The following is a 17204-nucleotide window of genomic DNA, read 5'->3' on the forward strand; positions in this document are numbered from 1 at the left end:
ACCTTGTTTGTGTTCTAAAGGACAAATTGCAATATATTAGATGGCGCTTTTTCACCATCATTCTAAAACCACTTACATGATTTTTCTTCAGATCCACGAATTTGTTCAGAGAACAAGGCGCCATTAAAAGTAAACTTGTGCACGTTAACACTTCAGATGCATTATGCGCTGACTGCCAGCAGATGGCAGCGCAACCTCACTCAACAGATAACGATCGCATGTCATGACTCAATTCTTTAAATTTACTTTTAAAAGACTTTATATCAACTTAAACATTAAGTACAAAGGATCCAATTTGCATGCAGTTATATTGCCTGTGTCTCCTGTACAGATGCCAATATAATGGAGGTTGAACCTAAATACGGCAGCATCATGTCTATGACACATGGCCCAAAGGGCAGCCTGATGACCGGTTTCCGTGATCTGCAGCTGGACCGTGTGTCATTCATCTGGCAGCATGTGTGGCTGTCGTCTGGTATGGAACACAAACCATTCTTGTACAAATCGCTTTAACCGTACACAAAGCTTCAGTCACCATAAATTCACTGTCAACTATGTGTCAATTAACTCAATCACTGAGGATTGCGCGGCATCCTCGTTCTATCCAACATAGTGGTCCTGGTCTCCTTCGGATTGTGCCACAACCCCAGTTCTCGAGTTTCTAATGTGGCTGTTTTTACAAACCTGATCCTTCGGAAAAAACATATCCGACCTTCTGCCCTTTATTTTGGTTCCGAGTTCAGGTGTGACAGCCCAACGATACCACTGCTTCCTTGCGTTCTGTCTGAAGCGGCACACACGTTCTGCTGATCACTGAATCCATCTGTGAATCAGACATAAACGTGTTTGCTCCTGCCGACTCCACAGGAGACGCACACCGGCTGGTCCCGAGTGACTGTGTGATCGTGTCAGTGGAAATAAAACACTTAACACACAGCATCGTTTTTCATGATTTATTGGTGTGCAGTATTGACAAAAAGAAATGCAGCTTGACGTATTCTTTAACGAGTGGATGAGAAGAATAAATATCTGAACCAAACCTGTGGATCTGAATTAACAAGAATAGATTGAAGTGCATTAATTTAATTATTCAAAATATCCTCCATAGTGACTTGATGGTTTTACATCTGAATACGAACTACTTGGTTAACTTCAGACCCTTTAAAAGGAATTCACCACTGAATCTCCATTGAGCGTCAAACACTCCCCTTGGCAAAGGCGCTTCAACCTGTGGAGACTCCTTGATGCTCAAAAGAGGGACTTTCAGTGGATCGCTCCAATAAGGGTTGCTAGGCTGCATGAGCGTTGTGACCTAGGGAGCCTGGGTGGTTCCTAACCCCACAGCGTTAGCATAAGCAGACAGCAGACTGACCACCTGCCTCGTCTCCAGTGTGAGTCTGGCCTCAGTGAGCCAGTCCTCCACCACCCTCCTTGCCTCTCCTCTCAACTGGTTCACCAGTTTAGCTGCCAGCTCCAAATCCCCGTGTTCTAAGCAGAAGCTAGCATACGACAGAAGCCTGAATGGGTCTAAATCCTCGCTGCACAGCTGGCCGGGGGGTGCTTCCTGTTTGGCCTCAAACAGCAGCGCAGCTTGAAGGTAGGACAAGAAGTACTGATACAAGGAGTTGTGAGTTTCGTCAACCAGGGCGACCCGGCGAACCAGCGCTCGAAGGGCGTTGAAGCGGGCCCGGAGGGAGGCCTCGCTGTACACGCCGCGCTGCAGGGATTCTTCTGGGAGGGCCGTCGCAAGAGCCAAGGCAAAGTCATTGTCGTGGCAGCTGTCTCGCACAGCCTGAGCAGCGCTCTCTAGAGGCATGGTGGGGGAGTCGGCATCAGCCATCTTTAACGAGTAGTTGAGAGCCTCCACAGAGAGCCACAGCTGGTGGGCTTTACGGGCCTCCTCCTCTGCTACTACATGGCCTGCATTCAGAAGACAGAAGGGTATGAGCATGAGTCCAGTTGTACAATTATTCCTCCCCAAGTCCATATTTAAAAAAAATCCTACATAACCCACCCAGTGAGCAAGTACCATTATGGTCTGTACAAGAAACCAAGCGCTTAATTATATTCTGTGTTTCCGTGCGTTTCTACACTACTGGTAGAGTAACCAGGAACAACAACGGTTAAACAGACACACTGGCTGCAGGTACTGTTATAACATCAATTAGGTAGAAAGGTACGGGTGTGTGTATCTCACTGTCTATGGCCTCCTCCATCCCCTTGAGCCTTGCGTAGGCCGTGTTCATATCCAGAGTGAAGTTATCCAGCTGTTCTTGGCTCAGCTGGCGGTAGCTTGTCTCCTGCTCCAGCAACTTACTGCCCAGGACCTGAACACAGCACACAGAGCAGCGTTGAAGGGGAGATGTGCACCATGACACGTGGATGACACCAAGCTGGCTTCATCCATTTACCTGCCCAGGTGCCACAGAGTCCTCTAACACACTTTGAAAGCATCGTTATGAAGATCGTTAGATGGACACGTTATTTACTTATTGGTGGGCTGTAACAGTTCTACCTGATCAGACGGACTCGACTACAGAAGGATACAAGCTTTCACGTCAGACACCACAAGTCTCCAATAACACTGAGAAAAGTTGCTGGATTTGTCGTTATTGACAAAAATGGCCGGCCAGCCAGTTCATCCGACCCCCCCCCCCCAAAGAAAAGCTCTTTGGATCTACACGATTCACGTGGATGACCCATTTTGAATTCAAAATGACCATTTTCGCCAAAAAACGACATGTTTGCAGGTGTGAACAGGTGAATGTGTGTGTGTGTGTGTGTGTGTGTGGCAGAGACCTGCTCAGCATCAGCTCTCAGCTCCTGCTCCTGGACTTTGAGGACATCTTGGACATGGTCTGTGTGAGCCGCTGCCTGACGCCGGAGCTGAGTCCTCATCTCTGCCTCCATCACTTCCCTCAATTCAGACAGCTACACAACACACACCGTTACATACACAGAGACAGCCCCTTGTCTGAGCCATGCATGGCTGGCACCTTCAAATGAAGACTAATGTATGGCCTCCTTACCTTCCTCTCCTGCTCCAGCCGCGTGTCCTCCTTGATGTGCTGCACGGCGGTGAGGACGGCCTTCTCCAGGGCTTTCTGGTCCTCCAGCTTCTGCTGCTCCAGCGATGCATCGATGCGGATCTGCTCTCTGACTCTCTGCTCAGCAAGCTCCCGATTCAGCTGGTCAATGCGACGGTGTGCGTGCGCGATCAGGGCGTTCAGGTCGTCCGCTGACAGTTTACCAGCTAACACACAAACACATTTCATCCAAAGAACTCCACTTCAGCTAGATTTTCTTACCCCCCCCTAAATTGTTTTTACAATATTTGTAGACATCAGTGGCGTTCGATGGGATGCAGCTAATTTGGATGTACAGTTAACACGAAAAAAAGTCCCTGTTCTGGAGCTGGAGGAACTCTTTACCACACGTTGATTCTACCCACCTCTTTTCCCCACTAAGTGTGTGTGTGTGTGTGTGTGTGTGCGCGCGCAGTCTTACTGAGGCCCTTCCAGTTGGCCTGGATCTCTGGAGTGAGGCTGCTTACTTCCCTCTGGAACTGTAGTTTGGCTTCATTAACCAGGTCACTGTACTGGCTGACAATCTTAGATTCGGACTCTGCAGACTGCAACTACACAGGAGAGACAGAGACACAAACACCAGAAGAATGCTATCAGTACCTCAAACGAAAGCATGTTGGGGGTCCTTGATGAGGAGGGAGTTCAACAGCAGCAAGTCACTACGGATTCCTTCTTATGTTCCGTTTGAAGTGAGAAACGTAACGTGCCTCCAGCAGCTCTTCTGGTAGCACTTCATCTTAAGCGGTGTTTAAATGTGGTGTATACTTTTGTGTGTGTGTGTGTGTGTGCGCCTCTTCTCTCTAAGTGTGAGAACAAGTTCTGACGTTCAAATAAATCCCAAAGTTTTTGGATTAGTATTTCTTTATTTTTTAGAAATTATATTATTATTATGTCCAAGAAGCAGCCTGTTTTTTTGGACAGTTCCGTTGCAGCTGCGACCACAGTCTCAAAGAAAACCATTCGTAACATACTACGATGTCATGGATTAAAATCCTGCAGCGAGGTGAGATCTTGGATGAAGCCCCAGACCGAGGGGAGATTGACGTCATTTTAAAACTTCTTCCATTTTCTAATAATTGCGCCAACAGTTGTTGCCTTCTCACCAAGCTGCCTTCCTATTGTTCTGTAGCCCATCCCAGCCTAGTGCAGGTCTACAATTTGATCCCTGATGTCCTTACACAGCTCTCTGGGCTTGGTCATTGTGGAGAGGTTGGAGTCTGTTCGATTGAGTGTGTGGACAGATTTTATACAGGTAACAAGTTCAAAGAGGCGAACGAGCAGCCCGGAGGAACCGACAGTAGTAGTTCAGGTTGAAAGACCGGGCGGATGCTTGTTGTTTTAGTTGAGATTTTAGCTTAGTTGGGTTCACTGCTTCTCTTCACCTGTCGGTGTCCGCTCTGTGTCTGTGTGCGCTGCCTAAGCCCCGCCCCCGGGTTCCACAAGGAAAAGGGACAGAGGCAGCGCGATCAACTTAAATGTGACGCTCATTTGTATGTAAAGTGAATATAGCAGCACCAAAAATGGAGTGGCGGCGAGGGCGAAAAGTGGTCGCTGGAAGGTTCCTTTGCCATAACGGCAGGTTGCGTGGTCGGTGGTAGTTTGCGGTGGTCGGATCCTTTTTCAGAACGTTTGCCGTACATGTTTTTTTCTAACTTTATTGACAATCTAGCAGATCACAGCGACTTGCTAGTAGCGCAGCGTCTTAAATAAAGTAATGTATGTCTTGCGGCTTTAGAAATGAACATGAAGGGATTCTGTATTTATTAAGTCTGAAACGGGTCAAACCCACGGTCACGATATACTCATTTAACGTTACATAGTATTTGCATGCCGCTAAATACCCAACTGAGATCGGCTTATGCCGTTCTGAAAAAGGATCCGACCACCCACCAGGCAACCTGCCGTTATGACAAAGGAACCTTCCACCGACCACTTTTCGCACTCGGCCCTAGTGCAAAAACGAGTGATATGTCATTTTATCGCATTTTGCGATATACATACATCGCAAAATAATTTCATCAAACACATATTTGGATTTGTTGCAGTCATACAGCAACGGTTGCCCAATCTATATATTTACAAATCGCTTGTCAAACTTATTTAGTATGTAAGGAAAGTCTAAAATAAGGTCCTTACCTTAGTCACCACTCGGTCCAAGTCCACCACCATGTTATGGAGGTTCTCCTCTGCCGCTAGAACCAGTGGGCGAACAGCAGAGACCCTCAGTCCCTTAGACTTGTCAATCTCTGACTTGAGACTGTCCAGGGCTTCCCTAGAGGGGGGGAGGGACAGGAGAGATGGGGTGAGGAAGAGCAGTCGTGTATGGTCACAAAGCAAAGACTAAAAACCTGAAGTGGACACATTGTCTAAATCTAGTTTGATAAACCAGATGAGATTAGCATGATATGTCTGATTGAGCCCAACAGGTGTGTGTGTTTGAAAATAAGTCTTACTTGGCCTTCAACAGAGCAGTTTCTGCATCATTGACAGCGGAGGTTCTATCAGCTAGAGCTGCTTCCAGATCCTTCCACTGGGACGACTTCTCCGGAGGTGGGACCTGGATTTAATATGAACTGTAATCAGTCTACTGCAAAACCACCTTCTAAGCGATTGCGCAATGAAGATTGATCCACATCTTATCGTCATCATGGTGGAAGTCAAAGATAATAACGATGGAAGTGAACCCCGCTCGCCCTGAACAGGAGCCTGAAGAGTCTTCGCCCTTTGCTCCGCACAAATTAACCCAAATCCCGTGTACCTCTGCCTCCATGGCCTCCTTCAGTTTGTGGATGTGCTGCGTGATAGCCTGCACGGCTGCCTCCTGCGCGCCAATGGCCTGCAGGGTGGCTTTAGCCGAGCTAGCCAGGCACTCCTCCAGACTGGCTGATACAGCTGCAGAACAGTCAGACACAGAGAGGAAACATGACAGGCTAGGAGACCATGGAGAGCAATGACCTCACTGGGGCTGTGCGGTATACCGATTCCACCGATTCCACCGGTGTCACATTTCCTCGCGGTTTTTCACGTACCGTCATACCGGCTACAGCTGACGTTCCTTGTCAGCAGAATTTATTTTTACACTTTGCCCCCGAGCGCACAGATTGAAATAGTAAAGAAGCAATATTCTGTTGAAGAATTATTATTTCACTTTAATGTACAATATGTGATGGCAGTTGATTGCATTATACATTATACATTTTTTATGCATGTGTATCTGTTCAGGGGTGTGTGTGTGCGTGTGTGTGTTGCCAGCGTACATGATAGGGTGTCCTGCTCTTTCTGGTCTTGCTGAGCCAGTCTAGCTGCCACTTCCTCTACTGGTCTCTCTCTCAGTGGGAGCTCCGTGTGAGGGGCAACCACTGCTGGGTCTGCATGGTGCTGACACTCTTTGCACTCCTCTGGAGAAAACATGCACAGACACAATGGGACTTGTTATGCCCATAAAACCCGTTTGACTTGTGTTCACTGTGATAGTCTTTTCAAGATTGTGTCATTTGGGATTTACAGACACAAGGTCCACATTCACACTCATTTGGAGTCTTATCTTACCTTTGACTGCTGACTCTGTGTCACATGGAGCAGGCACCGTGGAGATCTCACTGATGGCTGAGATGATATGAGATGCCTCTGCTGAAGCCTCTGAATGGGGCAGAAATTCAGAACTCAAGATTCAGTAGTGTCTTTTTTTATGTCATGCACACACAGTTTGGGATGACGAAAACTAGGGACCATTATGCAATGGGATCATACTAGCCACCGCCTACGGAGTGCCATGTACTCAGTAGCTGAGTGTGCTATGCAGACTCAGAATCAGCAGGGGAACACAATGCCAGCTCCGCTCTCACTGCTGGGAAATGTCAACTAAAACTGAAACCTACATTCCGACATCCAGGTTCCTGTGCCAGAGCGGCCGTCCCATCTGAAGGCTTTCTATCGTAAGCCCACTGACCTTTAATGAACTCTGTTGACTATATATTCACTGACATCTAGCACCACTTAGGGTTTAATTGTTTAAGGGTTGTCAGCTATTTGATGGTGCTGGATGCTGGGTGTTCTGTTATAATAACCAATAATATATTAACAGACATATTAACAAGTGTGCTTTGGGTGTATCTTGGCTGCGAGAGTGCTTGCTTGGATTTTAGATCCGACTTCAGACTAATATTGCTTCTTTCTCAGGATAAAATTAAGTAAGAACAGGAATTAATCAAAGATAACAATGTAAATGTATCAAAGAAGAATATAAACAGAATTTTGATAAAAAATATTTTAAATACAGACTGATGATTCATTTAGGTGTTAAGTGTGAACACTGTTGCTGTGTGTGTGTATGTTGCCTTTAATAGTTTCAGCTCTGACATCTAGAGACAGGCAGGAGCTCAGCACTACAGGAGCCAAGGGCTTCACGATTGTACAAAATGTATGCGTTGGAACCAACCGAGACGTACCCTCGATGCTCTGTGCAGGCTGTGAGGGGACAGGACTCGTCTCTTTGGCTGGACTCTCTGGCTCCTTCAGCGCCTTCTTCCCTTTGGGCGCCTTTCCTGGTTTATCCATCATGGAGGGAGGCTGGGCCATCTCCACCTGGACAGACATTTGACCGAGTCCTGAGGGTCTCACAGGTTTTGGTACAGAGCCACATATCACAGTCCCGTCACAGATAGAGAGGAGATGGTTCCATAACAACGAGTCATCAACTTTGAGATGATTCACTTAGTTACGTTCTGAATGGGAAATGGAGCTAGTAACTTAACGCAATGAAATTTTATTCTGGGGCTGGGAAAATGAATGCAGACCATTATTTCTTTCCACGTTACAGACTTTTAGTTTATAAATTATAATTTTAAGTATGTTGCTCACTGGCTCTGAATTCACATACAGACAAAACATGCGCCACCGTTAGCAACCTGCATCACGGAAAATGTTTTTTTCTTCTTTCATTTGACTGTGATTCTCCAAAGGAAATCCAGTACCAACATAAACTTCACAGACTAGCACTTTAATCCCAGCTATGTCCTTAGAGATTATTGATAGTCTATGCTGCTCCCTGATAATAGAAACATTTGTGCTATTGCCTAAACATACTAATTCTATAAATGTTAACTTCCCCGTTATGATGTTGTGATCACGGAAGGTAGCTTGTTTTTCTATAACAAGGGTGTGTGTCGCTTTTGACAAAATAAAACGTAAGGAAAGTCGCCAGATTTAGCGAGAAAGACGACAAGTAGGCAGCACTGATTTGGAGTGAAAGGATGTAACGCTGCGGGGGAAATAAAGACGCAGTAGAGGTCTCAGCGCTGATTGGCCAAGGGTCGTCCCGTCACATCAAAGACGTTTTATTGTGAAGATCGCAACATCCCCTTTTTTCCCCCCTTTCTCTCGTAAACATTCTTCGTTTTATTAATGGCGGTATTGTGCTATGAAAACGGAAATGTGAAACTCCCTAAAGGATGTAGTTAGCGGACCAATCGCAGCCTTGTGCGCTGCGGGAGGCTTGCGTCGCGAGTCAATACTGTAAGCGACATTAAAAGATTTCCATTCGGGATAAAGAAATGAGGCCCAGACTTTGGGATACAGGAGAGATGATTTGACAGAAATATTCCTTTATATTCCCAAACAAACTCACTCCTATATTGAGCTGCTTTGTATCTGGGGCTCTGATACGGCTGCTTTGGTCTCACTCAGCACATCGGTTATCTCAAATAATACATTTGTGCAATTTCTGGCTCTGTTTTAGGCGGGATTTATTTATCGTTCACACCCGGTTATTTTCTCAAAGCAGTCTGCTATAATGACCCAAACATGTTGTGAATCCATCCTGACCTGTTTCATGATGTCCCCTTGATAAGCAGGTCCCAGAGCCAGACCCAGGAGCCAGTCTGAGTATGGAACATTGTTCTCCACAGCGGCTCTGAACTTGTGGTCCCATTTTGCGTAGAGTATTGTTCCTCCAACGCCCCCCCCCACTGTCAGCAGGCCAGCAGCCACCACTTTAGCGGCTCCACTGTGGTGGAAGAAGACAGCAAAGAATCAACAGGAATGTGACGTCATCATGTGATGTCATCATGCCTCGTCATCGTCAGTGTTCAAGGAGTCTGATGGAGAGCTGGTTTTCCTTTAACTTTACTCCATCTCCATACACATCGTTATGAGATAGATTATGATGAGGGGTATCTAACTGGTTAGGGTTTGTACTCTTTAACAGAGACAATTTTAGACATTTCATTCAGTCACATTGTGTTAATCAGATTGTTGTTGTATAATTATTATTTTTACCCGCATCGCCCAAGAATTGTATATTTTACTACTCTGGTTTGCACTGGAAATGACATCACATTTATACATACTGTATTCATTTATGCTAGTATTGTTAGTGTGTGTGTGTGTGTGTGTGTGTTACCTGCTCCCTCCTGCTGTGTACTGCCGGCATGGTTGCAGATTGGTGAGTGGGATTCTCCTGGTGTTCTTCTATAGAAAGGACAGGTGGAAATACAGAGGGAGGAACAGAGATTTGTTTCATGAAATATACACACATCTACTGTCATACACATATGCGGTGCGTGTAAAACTAATTTGACACACTATAAGAAGTTGAATGAGAGTATCAGGAGCATTTAGAAAGAAAATCAATTCAATGAGCAAATCAATAACACTGCAACTGGCACATGAAATGTATCTGATTTGAATCTGATTTCCATCAGTTTAAACATTATGCATCCATGGGAAATTAAACAAAATATTACATCGCCACGCTGTTGCAAATAATGGCCAGAGCTCTGTGTGTGTGCGTGTCTGCGTGTAGCGGTGTTGGTGGTACTGAAACAGACACGCTCTCTCAGTCGGCCTGCTTTTGGGGGAAGTAAACTGAACTTTCTGTGGCCGGGTTCTGGTTTCCCGTCATCGGAGGGATCCACAAACAAGTGAAAGGAGAGAAGGGACACAAACTGCTGTTTGCCTCGTTCAAAGAATTGTTCATGAGTTAATAATATATCTGGTGCTCTGATGGTGCTACCTTCTCATGTGAAGACTCTCGATGAATATATTGTTTGATTTTGAAACAGTAGCCTTGTGGTTTCAGATGTTAGCACAAAAGTGTGTCTTATCTAATGGTGATTTGTTCACACACACGAAGGAATTTGATTAAAAGCACATTAATTATTAATTATTAATTGAACAGTGTTTATTAACAGGCTGATGTGTACATCAAAATAAGCTGTAGGTCATGATTTACATGGAGAAACCATGCAATTCTATGTAAAAGCAAATCTCTAACCTGTGAACAACGAGGTAACACAGCAGACAGAAACCCCAGTGATGGATGTGTAAAGATGTGGATGTCTTGGCCCCGTTTTGTTCTCTCTGATGTAACCGAATTTAAAGAGTTATGCGTGATTGATGTCAAACAAATTTACCCGTCCAAATTTGAAATATATTTTGTTATTAATCGGTCAGGTTACTGCAAACCGTCCTAGTTGCTGGAAGTTACTTTATTTAGAAGCCACAGAAAGGTTTGGACTGAAGTGGACAATGAAGTAACTCTAGCGTCAATCCAGAGACGTTAATAAATCCGCTTCCCGGGTGAACAGCGTTTCCCTCCCGGCGAGAGGCCGGCGCCCCTCGCGGTGGGAGAGTTAACGTTTGCAATATAAAAGTTCATTTAGATGGTTCAGATTAAGGAAGGTACCAAAACGGACACACACACACACACTTGTGTCTCATATTGTATTATTTAACACGTGAGACAGCTCGGCACGAGAATATGTTGTGTTACCCATATTTTAAAATGTAAATTGACTTAAATTGATTTTTTTTTAAACGAAATAATGATGTAACGTTAATATGAATAAAGAGTCGCATGTGTAGTCTCGAGGCCGCGGACGCCGCGTTCGTTCAGTAAACGTAGCTAGCGTTAGCTCGAGGGGTTAGCTTACTTGGGGTTGAAATGTCATTAGCAATGTGTCACCAGAAGCTAACAAGCTAGCAATGACATTAAGCATCGTTGTCATCAGCTCTTTCTGAAGGTAACTTAAATAATAAAAAGGCATTTGCATTCGATAATCTAACGTTTTGTTGCATGTTGACGTGAACTATCAGACCTAACGTTAACTTAGTTAACAGTAAAATACACTATGGCACCTTGGACAGTCTGTGGGTCACTGAGTGGCAACATGCTAATGCCAAGACGGTAGCTCACGCTAGCAAAGGAGGGGCCACAGAAGCTAAGGCGCGAAGCTTACCCGGGCTGTGGCCTTAGCGCCTCTCACACAGGCCCTCAGCATGGTCCACTACCACCGCTTTTCTCAACTGCTTATCAATTCAACCTGCACAGAAGCAGAAACGGCTTTCTTTTCGCGTCCTTCTTCCGTTTTCTTCTTCTACCTCTTCTCGTCTGTTTCAGCAGCTGATTTAAACGCGTGTGCGCAACACTGCCCCCTTAGTCGCAAAGAGGCAACGCAAGCTCCTCCGAGTCTGATGTGTTTGCCTTGTCAGAGGCACAACCCCAATGCCCCGAGGGCTTTCATTGTATGCTTCTTCCAGACGCTTCACTCAGAAGATGAATGGACATTCTAAATGTTTTCACTATTTTATCAAAATATATTTGATGAATGAATTGTAAACTACAGACTGATTTTGGAAGGAGTTTTTTGCCATTCTCATTCCTCTTTTTTAAAGTCACCAGGCTTTCACTGGTTACCCCTCCTTTCGTCGTCCGCGGGGAAGGCCAGGCAACTTGCTAGCTGGAGGCACCAAGATCATTTTACTCTGAATATCTTATAGTCCTGTTTAACATAAGGAGTATAACTCAATCTTTCAGCAAAATACACAAGCCTGGTAATAATCAACGTCATCATAGAATAACAGTATGGCGGCTGCGGCAATCCACTGTTAAACTGGTTGAACAACCAAAGCAGACACCATGAGTCAACCCAGTTGCAATTCTGGTTCCAAAAAAAAAAAAACATCTCTCCCTCAGGACAATGAAACAACAAAGTCTTTTTTATTTATTATTTGAAAGTCCTCAACATGAAGGAAACAGCAATAACCACAGCAACATTAGCATTATAAAACTACCAATATAAAAACAAATTACAGCTCAATAAGTGTAGTTAATGCTTTTCGGTATTTAAAATTGTACATACTTGCGGAGGGGTCTGGTCAGAGTTATTAATGGGAAAGTATTTTACCTTTGGTTTGCCCATCTCCTTTAAACAGGTGACAGAAGCATTTGAGTTCAGTCACTTGAAGCAGGATTCAACATTTGTACATAATGGACACTAACCACAGCTTGATTCAACATGCAACTGTAAAACTCCCTGAGCAGATTAGCAGTCTGTAAAAAGATCCCAGCCTATGGATTAAGAAGCACTAGCATGACGGAGGCAGAACACAGCGTACGCTGGACAATGTTGAACCATTCCCTACAAACCGAGGTGCGCAGACAGCCGGGGGGGACTGTGCAGATTCAGCATTGCTTTGAGCAGATTAAGTACCAGGAGTCCTTCTGGGTAAACATCGAGGGCTGTTGGAAGTGAGGGAACATGTCGGGGGAGAAGTGGGTAAACATGTATTTTCTTTTCTATGGAGGAGTTATGCCATTTCAGGTTCCGCTGGGCTTTCAGTCTTCTGTACTTTAACTGGAGTGCCTAAACAGTCTTCCCCCTGCACAGGAGAGGAAACACAACCACGGTCAATACAATACAATACAGTCTCCTTTCCCCGGTTATGTGTTGCACTTATACTTCTTTCTAAACACCAGTGATGTTAAGGACTACATGCGGGTTTTGAGAACCTAGAAACTGGAGTACTTCCACAAAACCGTATCAATGGCTTTACACAAGTTATTACAATACCAATAGCATCTAAACATCTAGATCTGGCCTCCTGAGTCTGTGCACTTATCCATTACGTCCATCTACTAATTGTCAGCTCAGTTACGCCACACAAGAACAACATGTACAGCTGCTACACAATCTGTGCATCCAAGCAGACTGGTACTGCAAATTAAAACTATTTTCCCCTGATAATGCTACAATGGGAATAACAGATCCATGTTGAAATTGACCAAAGAAAGCTTGGTAAAGTTGGCCGACAGCAGCAAAGTCTTGCGTGGTTAAATAACTACACTAAGAAGTAATGGAAGATGCATTGAGTGACATTGTAAAATTCTTTCATTTGTAACAAGGAGATTGTTACAAATGATCAGAAAACGAGGCACTAAATAAAAGCAAACATTTTTTCATTAACATTGCTTTTCACATCTAAAACTAGAAAATGCTAACTTGACCTAAACTAAAAGGTCTGTAAATGATTCAGATTTAATAGTGCATTTAGAGTTCAATGAAACCGAAGTGACGAACTCACGTCTAGAGAAAGTCTGTGTGTGGTTGGGGCATTCTGGGTGTCTGGTAAGTTAGGGAAGTCCAGCTCAACGTCCATTACATCTCCAAGACCCAGCTCCTCACTGCTGGGACAGAGAAGGGAAAACACGTGAACAGGATTTCCAGCTGATTGATAGTGGCGAGCATGTGCCGGGGGGGGGGGGGGGGGTCTTTATGGGTCTGAAGGGACGTCTGCATCTTCTTACATGTTATCTAGGACATTGTCTTGGCCGTCCTCTGTTGGGGGGTCCCAGGCGTGCAGTTTGACTTTCCACAGTTTGATCTGCTGGTCCCAGGAGCGACGGCTGTACTTCCTGAACTTATTGGGAGTCTTTGGGTGAACACCCGACTGACGCATGTGTCTGAAAAGATGATGATGAGTTTTTTAAGTTTTATTGCAGAGTAGGTCTGAACGTACAAAGAATATGTCTTGTGACTTGCTGGATGGCGATAAGTGCAAAAGTCTAGGTTTTCAACATGAATATTGTCCTACACGTAGTTGCATTGCTGTCCTGATTGAGGGTGAGTGCGCGCGTGTGTAGGTTTACACCTACTTTGGAACTTCATTGACGTATCGGTCATAGGCCAGTGTGTTCTTGCCATAGTTTATCTGTTTCTGTCGCCGTAGCAACACCGCCTCATCAGTCTCCATGTTGTCTCCCTCTTTTGAGTCACAGCTGCAAAAGAAACAGGATGTAATCACACATTTGTATCCAAACAAGAAAGCTGCATTATGAACGAAGCTTCCAAATACCAGCTGGGATCTGAGAAATTGATTCACTTAACCACCATTTTACTCATTATTATAATTAATTATAAATATATCTACAGTATCAAATTGAACCCCTCATCCAAGTTCACTATCATCAGAAAGATAAAATATGAAAAAGAGAAGATCCCCACCTCCCAGAAGAGCCAGACGAGGTCTTTCTCTCCCTCTGAGTGACCTCTGCACCCAGTATCCTCCTCCTGTAACTGAACAAAGGGCACACACAGTCAGTGAGGACAGGCACTCAATAAAGAGTGTGCTTTAAGCCACTGAGATAGAAGCAGACTTCGGTTACCGCTGCATGTCTCTGTGTACACCCCTCCTCATCTCATCATCCTCCACCTGGCTGCCCCAGTCAGCTTGTCTACTACAGCGAGACACCGGGCCTGTGCTCTCTGGAGTTGTGAAACTAGGGAGGAAACACAATGGTTACAAAGCAGCATTAACAAACCGAGGGTACGTGCGCGTTGTTGGCACAGTGCTCGCTGAAAGACATACAGCGTTTCAAAGGGCTGCGTGGGGTTCATTTAGTGTACATAAAAAATATATAATCATATAGTATCAGAACCGTGTAATAAAAGTAATAACTGGGGCCGTCAATAGATTTAAAATGTTTTCACATTTTAAAAGTTTAATTGTATTTCGTTAAACATCAAACTACACACATTTGAGCATCTTGGAGGCAGAATTGCACCAGGTGGAACATGCAGGGGTCAACGCAGACCGGAAATAAACAAAGTTGCGTTAACTGCGTTAAAATATTTTATTGCATTAATCTCGGCCACAATAATGTCATACATTAACACGTTTACTTTGACAGCCTCCGTAATAACGCAATGGAGTTCAGAAAGGGACGATATAGAATAGTAGATTAGCATATAGCTAACCGAATTGAAACCGAAAGCCTTTCCCCTCAGCTGTTGACGTACCCGCTGAAACAAGCCTTTCCCACTGCAAATAACTTGCCTGGATCCACCTCTTACGGTGTATTTGTACACGTGAACACACCCGTGATTAACGTTCCATCCTGAAGAGCCCCGCTGTGTATGCTGGTACCCGGCTGGAACCGCTTACCCATCATGCCTCTTGTCGGCGTGCTTGGTGCTACTGTCAGTGTCCCCCGCAGCCCCGTGCTCCTCCCGGTTGGCCCGCAGGCTTCCGTCGATGCCCCGTTTCCTGCAGTTGGACCACCGCGACGGGCCATAGGTCCTACACAGGGAAGACACCATATATAACCATATTGAAGATCTCTTCTTCAATATGTTTGTATCCATGTCGAGCAAATACAAAAAGAGACATCCACACACACACACACACACACACACACGTCTTCGCGCTCACCGTACAGGAACTACGCGCTTCACCGACAGTCACAACAAAGATGGCAGCCCGGCTAATGTTACCGCGATAACAGACCGAGCCGCAGCCGGCCAAACGGGTTCAGATCTGGATTATCGGGAAGCGAACGGAATACGTTCACCAAAGATGATTCAGTCAGTTATTGATCCACAGGGCGGCGGGAGCTTAAACGTCACGTGTTTAAAATGAATTTGGTTTATAAGTATAAGGTATTTAAGTATAATCTCCTTCCGGAGAAAGTAACGTTAGTTACCTCTCGCTCACTAGCGTAGCAGTAGCTCGGGCTAACGCTATGTGGAGCCATACTTACATCAGCTGTATTTCTTCGTAAAGAAAACCGCTGTTCATCCATTATCTAGATGACCCCATTGGGTGTCTGGGGGGAGGGTGGGCTGAGGCCTCTCAACCAACAATGGACTGATCGCCATCAAACCCCCCAGTTCACGTTTTCCCATCAAGCCCAGACCTTTACTGTTCATGTGGTCTTATTGCCGACGTGGTTACAAACGTTTCATCCATCTTCACCAACATATATCAGCTTTCCCGCGGCTGGCCTGTAGCGCCTCTCTCCCCAGCCAACAACTACTGAACCAACGTTACAAATACCATTTACAAATCAGTAACTTACTGCGGTGCGGCTGGTCATACAAGCTAGCACAGGACGGAAGAACATCAACCGAGATCTAACGCTAGTTTATGTTATACAAATCCATTAACTTACGCCATTCATACAATCATGTTAGCAGTACAAGTGTTAACTAACATCGGCTAGCTGAGTACACATAGGAAGTAATTTGCTAAACACGAATTCTAGCTAAAGTCAACTTAACACAGTGCCTTCAATGAAGTGAACAAAGACACACTGGAAGCTTGTAAAGACGAATATTTAAAAGGTAAAACCTCAAAATTCAAAAAACACAACGGTACCTATTTTCAATTTCGCTGTTGTTAGCATCCCGCCGTCTGCCTCTGGTCCAGTCGGACATTTTCTCCTACTTCTGCGAGTAGCTTTAGCGGTGAAGTATCTCTGTTGTCGGGTGTGAGGCTCTACTGAAGCCTGGCAATGTAAAGATACGCGCCAACACCGAAAGACGCGCGGTCCCAAACGGGCCATTAAGTCACATGACCGGAAAGGGTGGCGAAGACAGGAAGAAGGCGAAAGGCGAAAGGCGGCTGTTGCTGCTTCTTCTTCATTTGTTAATGGCCGTTGGCAGCTTAAGTTGAAAGTACAATACCGCCACCCAGTAAGCTGGAGTGTGTGACGGAGTTTGCCATTCGTGTTTAAACCATTGTAGACCCAATTGCAATGTCCCCCCCTAACCGACGTCACCTCGTAAGTGGTTGAGTGTGAAAGTCCGTGAGGACTTTAAATGGTGTAAATGTAAAGGGGACAGCACTTTTACTGCCACATATACCTTCACAATTTTTTATACGTTTTACGATCTGATTTGAACATCTTCCAGGCTCTTTCTTCATAAGATAGGTCATTTTAAATAATATTTATATAATACAGATTTTTGTCAAAATAGTATTGACTGCATTTTTGTGTTTTTGTCCATCTCTGATCTCTATTGTTTTAAAAGTATTCCTTTTAATTTGACAGTTTGAACG

The 17204-nt window shown here is 44.9% G+C and overlaps 2 protein-coding genes across 5 annotated transcripts; both read right to left on the reverse strand.

Annotated features, from left to right (window-relative positions):
- Window positions 1–939: 939 nt before the first annotated feature.
- On the reverse strand, window positions 940–11571 carry immt (inner membrane protein, mitochondrial (mitofilin)). The gene is made up of 14 exons (XM_040174909.2): window positions 11324–11571; window positions 9487–9554; window positions 8910–9090; window positions 7535–7670; window positions 6636–6725; window positions 6344–6484; window positions 5845–5978; window positions 5540–5643; window positions 5223–5358; window positions 3508–3637; window positions 3030–3253; window positions 2800–2931; window positions 2198–2327; window positions 940–1920 (listed from the first exon to the last, which is right to left on the reverse strand). Exons 1-14 carry the CDS (start codon window positions 11363–11365, stop codon window positions 1313–1315), a joined length of 2256 nt encoding a protein of 751 aa, XP_040030843.2. The 5' UTR covers window positions 11366–11571; the 3' UTR covers window positions 940–1312.
- A 485-nt stretch (window positions 11572–12056) lies between these two features.
- On the reverse strand, window positions 12057–16951 carry slbp (stem-loop histone mRNA binding protein). 4 transcript variants are annotated; one of them, XM_040174919.2, is made up of 8 exons: window positions 16521–16951; window positions 15309–15443; window positions 14530–14643; window positions 14369–14434; window positions 14020–14142; window positions 13672–13827; window positions 13449–13551; window positions 12057–12746 (listed from the first exon to the last, which is right to left on the reverse strand). In XM_040174919.2, exons 1-8 carry the CDS (start codon window positions 16577–16579, stop codon window positions 12675–12677), a joined length of 828 nt encoding a protein of 275 aa, XP_040030853.1. In that variant the 5' UTR covers window positions 16580–16951; the 3' UTR covers window positions 12057–12674. The 4 variants fall into 4 exon arrangements, with proteins under 4 accessions (XP_040030853.1, XP_040030852.1, XP_077957083.1 ...); XM_040174918.2 differs by having other exon boundaries at window positions 13449–13548; window positions 14369–14440; window positions 16521–16934; XM_078100957.1 differs by having other exon boundaries at window positions 13449–13548; window positions 16521–16933.
- Window positions 16952–17204: the final 253 nt, after the last annotated feature.

Source organism: Gasterosteus aculeatus, chromosome 4 (genome assembly GCF_964276395.1).
Source record: "Gasterosteus aculeatus chromosome 4, fGasAcu3.hap1.1, whole genome shotgun sequence".
Taxonomy (NCBI): Eukaryota; Metazoa; Chordata; class Actinopteri; order Perciformes; family Gasterosteidae; genus Gasterosteus; species Gasterosteus aculeatus.